This window comes from Xenopus laevis, chromosome 1L, assembly GCF_017654675.1.
Source record: "Xenopus laevis strain J_2021 chromosome 1L, Xenopus_laevis_v10.1, whole genome shotgun sequence".
Classification (NCBI taxonomy): Eukaryota; Metazoa; Chordata; class Amphibia; order Anura; family Pipidae; genus Xenopus; species Xenopus laevis.
In genome coordinates, this window is record NC_054371.1 from 177185416 (window position 1) to 177200387 (window position 14972).

At 39.8% G+C, this 14972-nt stretch overlaps 1 protein-coding gene across 1 annotated transcript in view; it reads right to left on the reverse strand.

Moving 5' to 3' along the window:
• The window catches only part of cux2.L (cut like homeobox 2 L homeolog), a 212218-nt gene that overhangs the window by 34112 nt on the left and 163134 nt on the right, over positions 1 to 14972 (reverse strand). Inside the window, exons 5-6 of the mRNA XM_018263487.2 lie at positions 10808 to 10948; positions 3303 to 3429 (exon numbers count right to left, since the gene is read on the reverse strand). Coding sequence (XP_018118976.1) covers positions 3303 to 3429; positions 10808 to 10948 — 268 coding nt within the window. The remainder of the gene's footprint in view (positions 1 to 3302; positions 3430 to 10807; positions 10949 to 14972) is intronic.

Below are 14972 nucleotides of genomic sequence, written 5' to 3' on the forward strand. Positions count from 1 at the left end.
TATCCATGCTGTCAAGTCCAAAATCACAAGCCCAGGCAAGTAGGCAGCATGGGTGCACACATTTAGCTTAACAGACCTACTTGCATACAAAACATTATTCACCTTTTCCGCTCTACAGATCAAAAATCCCTCCAATACACTTTAGAAAGGCTACAGAGAGTTGTAGAACACAACAGCTAGAGGAACTGTGATATCTTTCGTTTGAACGCTTGATTTATCTTATCTTCATATTTTATTGCAGGGTTCTTTTATATTTGTTCCAGTCTCCTGTTGGAATATAAAGTGATGTGTAACTACATGGCACTAGCTACAGATGTAAGACTACAGCACATATAATACTGTGTCCCAGCTGGGGTTGTGCCTGTAAAACTGACTGGCTGGTGTGTTGAGGGCAGAAGCTGAAAAGCCAGTCAGCACTAAACTCGTATCATTAAATGAAATAAATAAAAGCACATGAAAGGTAATGTTTTGTCTGTAAAAGATGAAAGAGCCCTGAAAGCTTCCCCATTGCTCAGTAAGTGCAGACTCGCACTGCCCCTCTTGCCATAGGAATGTGAGCACTTGCAAGGGAAATGAGCTCTTTATTCTAACCATAAAAATGAGTCTGCTTGTAGGGACCCGTGGAATGATTCATCTCAGCAAAGAGCTTCTCATCTACACACTGGTACAATATTAATAAATGTGGTTAAAATAGCCGAATAGGTTTGTTATGTGATGAAAGCTTGTTGTATAACACAGTATATAAGACATTAAGGGGCAGATTTATCAAGGGTCAAATTTCGAGTTTGTGGGAGTTTCTAAAAACTCCCATCAACTCCCATAAACTCGAAATTCAAAAAAAAAACACCAATCGAAAGTTATCCCCAAAAAAGTAGGATCGACTCACAAACTCAAATCGGATTCAAATCAAATTTAATTTGATTCGAGTTTTTTAAAAAAAAAAAAATTCAATTTTCAGAAGTCCACCAGATGACTCCAAATTGGTTGTAGGAGGTCCCCCATAGGCTAAAACACCAATTTGGCAGGTTTTAGATGGCAAATAGTCAAATTCTTAAAGAGACAGTACATGATAATTTTTCGAAATTTGAATTTTTTTTTTAAACTCGAATCGAATTTGGACTATTCCCTAGTCGAATTACACTAAAATAAACCCGAAATTCGAATTTAAAAATTCAAATTTTCAATTCGACCCTTGATAACTCTGCCCCATAGTGTCTGAACACAATGCTGCCTCATGTTTATACTTCTTAATGTTGCTACACAGACACTCACAATCTGACCCAATTTAATAACATGCCCAAAATCAGTTTCCACTGCAGGGAGCCCTGTATCTACTGAATACCCAGGATAATACAGTACAATAGCAATATTAGTCAGCACTTGTTTAAACCTTGGGTCTGAATATTGTTCTTCTGGTGTGCACTGCTATTTTATTAACTGTGCTGACTACTTTTACAGATAGGGGCAGTTAATAATCACTTTTGTTCTCATCTGCCCCTGCACATTGGCCTTGTGAGCTGCCTATGGAATTCCTCCTGGTGCCCCACTGGGATTTATTTGAAAAGTCAATAAAAGTTTTTATGGAGAAAGCTCACCCCCTAGAGTTAAGAGCTTAGTGTGTCACCTTATATCACAGGTGCTACCACTTGGTACTCACTACTGCCACTGCCTATAATGCTATATGCAGTGATATGCCAACATAGAGCCGTGGTTCATGTTACACTTGCACAGAGAGGATAAACCTATAATAAAAAATACCTGCACACAAGAATTGAAACTGTGCAAGGTAAACGATTTTTCCTAGCTGATGAATGATTATCTATACCTTCATGGTGTATATCCCTGCTGATATTTCAGCTACACTACAGAGATTTAGTTCTGAGTCTTTACTCACACAGATACAACTAGTAGCAGAACTACTAGTTCCAAGCATGCATATTCATTGAGGCCTAAGGCTATTCAGGTCACATGCAAATAAGGGTTATTCACCTTTACATTAACTTTTAGTATGACAAAGATCTGAGACAATTTGCAACTGGTTTTCCGTTTTTTGTGTTTTTTCGGTTATTAAGCTTTTTGTTTTGCAGCTCTCCAGGCTGGAAATTCAGCAGCTATCTGGTTGCTATGGGCTTACCTTAGCAATCAGGCAGTGGTTTGAATGAGATACTTGAATACAAATAGGAAACGGAACTGAATAGAAAGATAAGCAATACAATTTAACGATAACAATAAAATTGTAAGCTCACAGAGCAATAGTTTCATTGGCTGCTGGATTCAGTGACCCCAATTTGAAAGCTGGGAAGATGTAGAAGAGGAAGACAAATAATTGAAAGAAAAAACTATTCTGTAACATACTAAAAATTAGCTTCAAGGTGAACCACCCCTTTAAGAGTCAGTTATCAGGGATGCCCAACCAGTGCACTTACAGCACCCTCCTCTTACAACTGAGCACCCTTGACATGATCACTCACAATACCAGTTAGCACCCAGTGTAACAATATGCACAGTCATTTATAAGTTTGCCGATTATACTGTACAGCTAATTGGCTTCAGCCCTTTATAAAGTTTTAAAAATGACTGACAAATCCTTCTGCATTGTACAGACTCAGGCCAAAGTAACTCCAGTTCATCTGGACCTAACACATTCTGCAAAGCATATGTGCCTGAGTATGATTATATTGTTTGCATGCCCATGTATATGTCACCTAAATCTTGTGAGCACAGTTATATGAGAATAGGAAGGAAGAATAAGCTCAGTGTTTATAGAATAAATTGTATTTTTCAATATTTAATGTTTTTATTGGGATTTTTTAAGTTACAAACCAGTGGAGCAATACCAATTTTCTATTTCCTGTAGACTCCTTTACATCAGATAATGAATTATCTTCCATTTATAATCTGTTTATGTTCACATCTGTCTATCTATCCTGATATAGTGGCCGTGTGTTGATTCCTTCTGCTTGTTGCATTGTTTGCTGTGTGTGCTCCCTGCTGGTACATCACTGAGGAAATATTGATCTAATATTGATCTAACTGTAGGATAAATATCTTTTCCACTTCTGCTTCAGAACCTACAACTGTGATGTCCAACCTTTGGGTCCACTGTTGTTGTTGAACTGCAGTTCCCAGCATGCTTTGGAGGTGAACAACTAGGGAAGCACAGGTTGGACATTGCTCTGCTTGAACTTTCCACTATGAGTTAAAGTCAGTTAAACATTTCTTTTCCAGATGAGCAGTAACATGTTTCCGCATGAAGGGTTAAAGGAAGAAAGAGAAGGAATAATTGCTTTCTACTCACGTACTTTTCGCTTTCTGCCTCGCTTCTCTGTTGAAAGGTGTCCGTGGAAAAGAGTTTGCTGTTAATGGTACAGTGCCAGGCTTCCTCCCTCTGCAGCGGGATCCCTGCTGGAACGGTTCCCTCTTTCCGCTCTGTGGGAATACAAAATCACAGAAGCAGCATGACAGTGGTGCAAAGAGCAAGCACTTGTCCTCTGAGCTCACAGCTCCAGGCACGGGGGTAAAACCATCGATCGGGGTCTGGTTTTTTTTTTTATTTGCAGGAATGATGCTGGAGAGTTAATAATGGCAGCAGGGGATCTGCTAGTCAATGGTGTTGAGTGTCACAGCTGGATGTGAAATTGTGAGTTTAGCCTGAAGCCTGTGAAAGCTCCTGCTCCCTGCCTGCCTTTCAGTAGCTACAGCAGCCTGTGCCTGAATCCCTTCTGGCTCCTAGTGGCTGGAATGCCTGAGAACTGCCTCACTAACTCTCTATGAACACGAGGACAATGCACTTTCAACCCAAACCAGCTTTCATTAAGCCTGCAATAAACTATCATCTGCTGACCCTTCTGACAGAGGTTTTTTTTATATTTTAAATTAAGGAGAATATTGCCTAACAATAAAGCAAATTGGAAGGCGCTAACTGCTGAGTCTTTAATACAAAGGGACCTTGGGGGATCTGCAACTGGGGTTTGATATCAGTAAATCAAGTCATTTAATATTTTCCAACACAGAGAGGCTTTCTTTCAACACATGACATGAGCGATTTGTTACAGTGGTGGGGGGAGCATTAAATACTGCAGGCTCCCTAGTTTGTGGATTGGGGAATAGTAAAGGCAGAAGCCCCCCCCGGTTTTTGGATTGGGGAACAATAAAAGCAGCAGGGTCCTTAGTTTGTGTATTGGGAAACAATAAAGGCAGCAACCACCCCTGGTTTGTGGATTGGGGAGCAATAAAGGCAGCAGCCCCCCAGGTTTGTGGATTGGGGAGCAATAAAGGCAGCAGCCCCCCCCCCGTTTTGTGGATTGGGGAGCAATAAAGGATGCAGCCCCCCCCCCCGTTTGTGGTTAGGGGAGCAATAAAGGCAGCCCCCCCCCCCAGTTTGTGGATTGGAGAGCTATAAAGGATGCAGCTACCCCCCCCATTTGTGAAATGGGGAGCAATAAAGGCAGCAGCCCCCCCGGCTCGTGGGGTGGGGCAAATAAAGAGGTAGCACTGCAATTTTAATGCATAGGTGCAAAGAATCCCATATTCATGTTGTCCTGTAAATTTTTCTTATGACAGTTGTTATATAGTAACATAGTAATGGGAAATAATGATCCCAAGTAATGTATCCCATAGCAACACCAAACATCAATCTAATGCAGAGTTATGAACACAAACAACTGTCTGGTTTCTATGGATTACTGAACGTGGGGGTAAATTTGGCCCATGTTACTTTACAAAACCCCCCCAGGTCTATATTCATTTCTGGCACACAGCGCAAAATAAATGACAGATTTTTAAAAGAAAAAGTAATACATACGAGCTTGGTAACAGTAAAGTCCACATGAGAGAATATTGAGATTGCACAAAAGTGGTCGTATTCATTGCGCCGGGAAATGTGGTTTTTCTGTATAACGGGGATCCAACAGACAGTCCCCCATTAGATAATCATTACTGGTCCTTTGGGAGGCTCATTGTGACGGGGTGCTCTCTAGAGGAACAGCTAATCACTCCATCTGTCAGTGTGGCATTATATTACATCATACATGAAGTGATTTAATATGATTTTACTATGCTTTTAATCATGATTACAATGTAGTTCTTAATATACAGTATATAGCCAACAAATATAAATAACTCATCAAACCCACACAAAGTAGTTAAAAGGGTAGTCTGCAATATTTTGATGATGCTATAGACCGTGCCATTCTAAGCAATTTTTCAACTGGTCTTTTGATAATTTTTTTAATATATATGTCTACTGCCACTTTGCAGTTTTGAAATGGGGATCACTGATACCAGCAGCCCAAAAAAAACAATTGCTCTGTAAGGCTACAACTTTATTGTTATATTCAGCCATTCTCCATTCCTTCATATTCCAGTCTCTCAACCAAACCACTGTCACAAAATAGCCCAAAGTTTCCTTGCTTCCAGCTTTGGAAGCGGTGGTCTGTGATGCTGCAGATTGACCCTAAATGCTAGGCACTGTGTGTTTGATTGGGCTTTAGTAAGGGAACTTGTGCCTCCAAGCTGAAATATGACACAATTAATATATGATCTCCACCATCAGATAAAGGTGCCACCACTCGTATCAGCCCCTAGGCAAGCAACCTGAGTCTCTCCAGCTGGTTTACAATGTCCCCACCCATTATACCATGTGTCGCACACAGAAGAGACCCGCCTGTTATTGTCACATACACACGTGACAATGAATACGATTGCTATTGTTGTCTATAGTTAGGAATATGCATGGTCCAAAATAAGGATTTCAGCGTAGTCCAACTGCTATAGCAATGTATTTGCTGTTAGCCCTCAATTATTAACTTTGCAAAGTTATTTTGCCACCAGTCCACCAATAAATGTCCCCCTGTTTACTGCATTGCACTCACAAATAGTCAGCTTTTGCCTTTCTACCTGTTGCAGAACTACATATCACAGCATTTTCTCCCTCTTGGAGCTGCTGAAGGCACTGACTTCAACCACATTTTATGGACATTTCACTGCTGGTCCTGCGAGTCATATAAGTCTTCCTCAATGTGGGCTTAATGCACCCCACCCATATATGCATATATGTCTAATGGGTATGATGTTATACTTCCATTGTCTCATAATTATACCTTTTATATAATAACAGCTTCCAGAATGAGATCAGATACTGACAGACACAGAAGATTACACATTTTTTCATAGATAGATTAAAATACTTTTGTGCAACTGGTCAGTTATTAAAAAATGCCATTGCAATGGACAATAACTCCCTGGGATGGGTTTGTATAAAACAGGGCCATCCCAGGCTGGCTGCAATATACAGAAGATCACATGGGCAGGAATGTGCAATATATACAGTGCTGTGTATTATTACCAAGCTATAAATGACAGTAAATGGCTGTGTGTTTGCTGGTACTGAATATGGACATATTGAATGGGATATAGACAATGCATGGCACTTTATCAGTTGCTTAAAATGCCACAGGTAGGCACATAGAAAGGGTGCAGAAATACCATACAAGGGTGCACTACTCCAGAGGATACAGTGAGAGTAAAGAGTAAAAAGCTAAGTATAGAATATAGCTAGTGTACATATAGCACAGTGGGAAGGAAGGTTAGCAGACAATGGGGCTCATTTGCTAAAGAGTTGTAAAGTGCAAAATATCTGCATACTTGTCATGTTTTTTTACCCACGGCATAAAATTCTTTCTCCCAAATTCTATCATAACTGTGCCAGACACAATCAGGAGTCATTTATATCGTTGCAATTGGGTGCAACTTGTGGCACTGAAGGAAGCAGTGGTATATGGGTGTGCACTTACAGGCATTTCAATTGGGTGTGATTCAGATGGTGCAATAAGCAATGGATATCTTGTATTTATCATCTGGTGGAGGCAGTGTTAGCTACTGGGCTTCCTTGTGTCAGAAGGTGCTGTGATTTGAGCCTTAAGTGAACAGCTCAAGTATGGATGAGCACCAACCAAGGGCAAATTCATTGTGTATGGTGTGTTAGTGGCTGCAAATTTGCCATACTGAGCCCACGTGACATTGGTACAGCAGAGCAATGGCAGCTGAACAAAAGCAAAGAATATTGTTCCATTACAGTGACTACCAGTACAGTACATTGAAATCATAGACACAAACCAAGTCCACACGTACCCATATACAGAGCTATATATTTCTCATATGGATTTGATTTTTGCATGTCATACTGATTTCTCTGTATTGATAAACACACTAAGGGGGTGAAGAGACTCGGAGAATAGAGGTTGAGTGACGAGAGGAAGAATAATAGTTTTGAGAGTAGGCGCCTGGTCTAAGGTTTTTGGGTGGGCCTTTGATCTAAGATTTTTTGCTGGGCCCCTGGTGTCCCAGTCCGACACTGGGCAAAGTGACACTTTTCCTCTTTTAATGTGTATGGCCACCTTAAATCATTGTGGGAGATTGCAGCAACAGGAGGCAAGATGGCCGTGTGGCAATTACTAGAATGGTAACCTTGGGCCGATACGTTATTCGTGAAAGAGGAATGCTGGTCCATCTGGTTTGAGGTTAACAATTATATTCGCTTTTCCTAACAAACTGGAAAACCCTCAGTGATAAACTCTTTCATTCTCTTAAGCCTTTGATATATTTATATTTATTTATAGTAAGTTTTGTTCCGCAGTCTGTACTGCTAATATACTGTAAATATACAGCGCTGCATATATCAATTAAAATAAACATACATAAATGCATCCCATTTCCTTTTAACTATAGTGCAACATGTCAAACATTATCATAGATTGTTAAAATTGAAATAGAATAATGTCTGGAATGTGTTTTACTTCATTGTACAATGCTTGGAGGTTATGTTGATGTCATTTATCAAGTGGCAGTGATAGTAAGTAAAACAGACATGAGCTGCAGGGAGAGAATTAGAATCTATGCATCTCACTTGAAGGTTGGGGGTCAAGTTTGACATCATCAGGGGATGCTGGGTCACTAAGCAGCACCCCAACATAAAGCAGCACCACATTGGATAATAACGCGCAGTAACTGATAAACAGCAGCCTACTGACAGAACAATAACAGTAAACTATAACATTGACTTTAATGCTGCAGGCATTCTTCAACTATAGTAAAATGCAGCATTGACAAATACAACCGCAATCACTTTTCTTTTAGAAGGGAAGAGATGCAAAATGGAAATCAAAATTGAAAACCCTAAAAAAAAATCCTTTTCTGCTGATCATCACATAAAACTTTCCTACAGAAGTTCTGTCTCTTGATTAGCTGGACTGTGCTGCCATCATCACTTACACACGCCATCGAAGAAAAGGAATATCAGCAATGTCCCTGGCTATAAAATACTAAGCAAACTATATTATTAACAGAAGAGGCTGTAAGGATTGATAATATGGCTGTGTGTGCACAGCAAGAGGGGATCAAAGGGAACCCTGTCATAAATGTCTCTTTTTATTATACCTATATAACGCAAGTGTAATAGTAGCTCCTTCTTTACATCTAATATCATCATTCCTTAGAGAGTCACTGACCCCTATGTTGATGAACTTTCATTTTTACTGCACTTGTGAGCAACAAAAAGAACATTGCTCTGTATTTTTGTAATGTTGATTTTAGACCAGTTGTAGTTGTACTACAATGCACAAGCACTATTAAAAAAAGTTCCATACATAGTAAATTATATACACTGTATTGTCAAATATAAGGATATTATAAGTCACAGAGGAGTTCCATGATCATATAAAGGCACGAGGGTGAAAGCCGGGTGCTTTTATACAGTTCATGGATCTCTATTGCGTCTTCTAATATTCTTATATTTTTACAAATTACAATTGTTATATCACAAGTTTTGATGAGTCATGTGATACAAATGACATCACTGAGTTGCAATTATATCTGATGACATCATTAAGTACAAATATAATTTACAGAATAGTAATGGCTCTTTTGTGTTATAAAAAAAAAATGTTCCCACTAGGGGTTATATGTAGAGATGGGGAAATCATTTTGTCCGTTTCGCGAATTTCCTGCAAAATTTTTCGGCGAAGCAAAGTGGCAAAAATTCTTCCATCACTAGTTACATGCCCTGTTTAATTCGTTTCACTTGGCCTTTGGTCCCATGTGATTATATGCTCATGAACTTCTCTGTGACTTCTAATATGCTTATGTTATACATAAGGGGGTACATCAGATAAGCATTTCCCAGGCATAGTGACAAAGTCAGGATAGCATGATAAAATAATTTTTTTTGAAATGTAACAGACATGCAGACATACAGGTGGTAATAGTGCAGAACACAGCTATGAAATATTATTCACCACATTTCCATGCAAACAGTCCAAGCCAGTTCATATAATTGAGCTCCATCAGGGAAGCATCGTACCTGGAGGTAAGTAACTCTCCCTACTGGCCCTATTTAGGTCACAATCAAGATTTAATTTTCTCAAACACACTTGGCCATAATACTGCTCTCCCTCCATGCCACAAATCACTGTACTACACCAAAACTCAGAAATAACCCTACCTTTCTCCTGACTCCCCCATGTCATTCCTAAGCCATGAACCTGCTCCCTCCATTCCTGCCCCAAATCAGCTACAAACTTGCCCTCTCCCAGCCAGAGCCATAGGTCTCTCTCCCTATCCCAGCTTAACCGCAATCCTGCTCACTCTCTCTCGCTTTGCTTATTTCAGCCACAGAACTGCTCTCTCGCTTACTACTCATCTCATCCACAAGCATGCTCTCTCCTTCCCCCTGCTAGGTCACAATCCCTCTATATTCTCTGCCCCAATTCAGCAATAATTTTGTCCTGACCCACCAAACCCACTTCATTCTCAATCCTGCTGTCTCCAGCTTTCCCTGAAAACGAGGGCCAGTAGGACATTCTCAGCATGCTCCAAATCATTTGTAAAGGTGGCCATACAAAGGAATATTTAAACTGTTGTCGGGTCCTTTAGACCGATTCAGCAATTTATCTGCCCTTGCTTGGGGCATTCTCCCCGACCGATATCTGGCCAAAAATCAGCCATATTTAATTTTCCCCTGCGATTGAGGACCACATTGGCTAGTGGATGCAGTCCTTGTTCTATTGGCGCCTATTCCTAACATTGTAATCTGATCATTTGGCCCTAGGGCCGAACTATTGGATTAGTCTGATATCGCCCTGCTTTGGTGGGCATATTGGGGAAAGATCCGCTCATTAGATGATCTCGCCAAATGAGCGGATCTTATAGTGTATGGCCACCTTAACTGGATCACTTCACAATAGCTAATTTGTCTTTATCACAAAAGGTAATTGGACTAAGCCTTTTCAACTGCAGAAGAGTTTCTTTCATTTATCTGCAGAGACTATTTATGTCAGAGTTCATCAATACGTAATAGAATAATAACTTCTGAGAATTCAGTACCAGGGCTTATACAGTGGATAATTAGCACCCACGGGCATCTTTTGCATTGTGCCAAAATACATTATGGTTTCTACAGGTGAGTGTGGGAAGTGGCTTGTTCTTTTGTAAACCATATAGTTTATATGGTGACAGTGCACGTTTCACTAATTGTGCGTGGGACATAAATTATGTGTGTTAAGGCATATGCTATCTATTATTCACTGTGTGTTTGGCTTAGGTATCATCAAAGAACCGTATAAATAGCAAAAGTTTGTGTCTAGTCACCCACTATAACCAATCAGATGTTTAGTTTCGTAGAGGTTCGAAGTAAATGGCACCTGCCGAATGGTTGCTCTGGGTAACTAGACCTGATCCAAATTTTGCTCCTATTATTACACATCTTGTATTTCATTGGTAACAGTTCGAGGAATACCTGTCCCAATATTACCTTTAGCAGCAGAGAGGAAGTCAGAATACTTTTTCCAGTGGCGACTGATTTCTTTTACAGCTTTATTCTCAGGATCGATGCGATGAAGTTGTTGCAACCGGTCCTCTAAGCCACGAGCCGCTTCCAGCAGAGGAGCAGGATCTGCAATATCACATAAGGATAAGCATGACAGCACAAAAATACTCCATCTCTGCCACAACCAAAACTCACTGAGCCATACCCTACGGCAGCTGGTGCCATGATGGATTTTTATTACAATGCGCAAATTGCTTGATTTTGCATCACTATTTCAATAATCAATAGCATAAGATTTTTGGTTACCTCATTCCTTCTATATCGACTGCTGAATAAGACAATATTGCACTAACATCTGCACTGTTTTTCACCTCTTAATTCTTAAAAGGGATTGTTCCCCTTTACATTAAAGGGATACTGTCATGGAAAAAAAATTTTTTTTCAAAATGAATCAGTTAATAGTGCTGCTCCAGCAGAATTCTGCACTGAAATCCATTTCTCAAAAGAGCAAACAGATTTTTTTTATATTCAATTTTGAAATCTGACATGGGGCTAGACATTTTGTCAATTTCCCAGCTGCCCCAAGTCATGTGACTTGTGCTCTGATAAACTTCAATCACTCTTTACTGCTGTACTGCAAGTTGGAGTGATATCACCCCCTCCCTCCCCCCAGCAGCCAAACAAAAGAACAATGGGAAGGTAACCAGATAACAGCTCCCTAACACAAGATAACAGCTGCCTGGTAGATCTAAGAACAACACTCAATAGTAAAAACCCATGTCCCACTGAGACACATTCAGTTACATTGAGAAGGAAAAACAGCAGCCTGCCAGAAAGCATTTCTCTCCTGAAGTGCAGGCACAAGTCACATGACATGGGGCAGCTGGGTAATTGACAAAATGTCTAGCCCCATGTCAGATTTCAAAATTGAATATAAAAAAATCTGTTTGCTGCTGGAGTAGCACTATTAACTGATTCATTTTGAAAATTTTTTTTTTTCCCATGACAGTATCCCTTTAACTTTTAGTATGAAGTAAAGAGTGATATTCTGTGACAATTTGCAATGGGCTTTCATTTTTTATTATTTGTGGTCTTTGAGTTATTTAACTTTTTATTCAGCAGCTCTACAGTTTGCAGTATCAGCAATCTGGTAGCTAGGGTTCAAATTACCATAGCAACCGTCCATTGTTTTGAATAAGAGACTGTAATATGAATAGTAGAGTAAGAAGAGTGATAAAAAGTAACAATAATAATACATTTATAGCCTTAGAGAGCATTTGTTTTTAGATGAGGTCAGTGACCTCCACTTGAAAGCTGCAAAGAGTCAGAAAAAGGAGGCAAATAATTCAAAAAGCATAAAAAATGAAGACCAGTTTAAAAGTTGTTTAGAATTAGCCATTCTATAACATACTAAAGGTTATCTTAAAGATGAACCACCCCTTTAATAGGAACACAATAAGCAATGGATGTTATTTGAGATCCTCCAATTTCTATACAGTATCTTATGATGATTTCAGCTGTACCATGAAAACAAAGCAACGTCTCTGCCTGTGCCAAGGCCAACACTGCTGGGACTAAAGATATAATGGACAATATAATATGATTTCTTGAATGTGGGTATGAAATGTCCTGCACTGAGACACCATTCTCAGAACCCTCAATCAATTAAACCAGTCAACTAAAGGGGATCAAAAGCCACAAAATGAACTAATGTCAACTTATTTAGAGTGGTCCTCTGAGCACTTTTGCAGATTGCATTAATTATGTTTTTAGTGTTTTCTGGGAAAGGGTTGAACAAAGGTTGGACACCCCAAAGGCCAGCCCATCTCACCAAAACAATGATTAACAAAATGACCAAAATGTTAAGTATGGCTGAATGTTTCAAACTTTTATGAACAATATTGTGTGAGCCACACATTTACCCTACACTGATGTCAAAAGATAAAGGATGTAGATGAAAGGACTGCCCTTCAGGACAAATTGTAGTTTCAAACTAATTGCCTCAGAATCACCTTCCCACACTGCTGGAGCCTCGTGCACACACATCTGTAATGCTTTCTGTAGCAGTTCATCATAGCCAGACAGTGCCTGACCCCACATCCGTATCACAAACCACCTATACTGCACAGAGATTACTTCTGCTCTGGTATAACAAGGTTACACTTTCAATAGATGAAGAAAATAAGCCTCAGCTAAAGCAAATGAATATGACTGACTCATAAGAGCTCCTGGGTCTGCTGACCCCCTGCTTTTATCAGAGGAAATGATTTATCGTACACTTTCTTCAAACAGCTATTCTAGGCAGCCCTCCCCTACAGCAATGATCTTTAGCAATCCCAACATGATGCCAATATGCATACACTTAGTCCTAATTACATTTAAATGGAGATCAGATGGCACGGTGGTCATAAAAATCTTCTCCTGTTGGGCAGCGATTGGCGACTGGGCACCAGCACACCCCCCCCCCTCTCGCTCACATGAAATAACTTTTTATTATAAGGAAAGTAGGTCAGTAATTCACACATAAAACAAACATACCGGTTTTATACATTGCAATATAAATTCTATATTATACAGTCATTGAATGCCCAAAGCCATTCTGAAACTGGAATGTAATACACATCAATGTAATACATTTGTAGATTCATGTCTTTAGAGGTAGACTGGAAGACGTGACAATGAAGTATCATGCGAAACCTAATAAAGTCTGATAGATCAGTTGTTTATTGCTCTGTGCATAGTTGTCGAGTTTATTTTATTTGGGTCAGGCACAGGCATTATCGTTATTCTTATTGTAGGAAACCCAATACAGTATGTAATGGATTACAGTTACAGAACTTCCTCTAGTTCAAAAGTTATAAACAATTCCTAAGTTTCAGTATTATATGCCGAGAGGTAAAAGCCTCACGTCATTTATTACAGAAAGGGGATGTCAATTCCATGGCCCTTGCTTTGCTAAGTAACACACCAATGGAGATTAATAACAAAGCCACATAAACATTAGTGTAAAACGATAGCCTATTTACACATCACCTTTTCATGGATCTATCATAAGACAGTATTATGTGATCATATCAAAAAGAGTAAATGCTTTTAGTGCCAACATATTAATAAGATAATAAAAATAATAAGCATCACTGCATGTAACCAATCTCCTCTGGCACATAAACAACACATGTAATGCTCAGAACATTATTGTGGATATTTGTGTTTAGTAACTGGGCAATAGATGGCAACGGAGAAGGGCTCTACATAACTGCAGGCTGCCAGCTTTATCAGTGCAGACAGGCTAAATATTTAATAAGGGTTGCTTTGAGCTTGTGAAGCAAGAAGAACACTAAAAATGTCTTTGTGGTTGAGAGAAGTGTAAGACAGCTTTGTATATAGTAGCCAAAAATTGTGTTCTCTTTGATGGAGGATCAAGACTGACTGGGGGTTTGGGTATTCGATTCAAAGCTGATAACACAAGATTATTTAAATAATTTAACACAGTCTTAGTCATGTTGGGTAGATAAAGGGAGTTAGGTCAGATTAAAGAGCAAGTCCATGCACATGTTAGATCATTTGGCATGATGATAGACTTGAATAGGAAATAGCCTGCTGTCTGCAGACACAGCAGTTAGGTCTCACATCTTTTATATATCCTACAATAGACTCCCTAACAAGCCCCACCCCATATCTCGACCACCCCACAGTAAAAAGGCTACACAGACATCACAGCTAAAAAACAAACCCCCCTGAGCTATAAAAACCCATTGGTGGCCAGCCCCCCCCCATATGTTATAAAAAGCCATTGGTGATCAGGGGCCCCCCTGCAAGTAAAAAAAAAATGATGGCCTGGCCCCCCCACCCACAAGTTATAAAAAGCCATTGGTGATCAGGGGCCCCCTGCAAGTAAAAAAAAAATTGATGGCCTGCCCCCCCCACCCACAAGTTATAAAAAGCCATTGGTGATCAGGGGCCCCCTGCAAGTAAAGAAAAAATTGATGGCCTAGGCCCCCCCACCCACAAGTTATAAAAAGCCATTGGTAATCGGGGGGCCCCCTGCAAGTAAAAAAAAAATTGATGGCCTGCCCCCCCACCCACAAGTTATAAAAAGCCATTGGTGATCAAGGGCTCCCCTGCAAGTAAATAAAATTGATTGCCCACC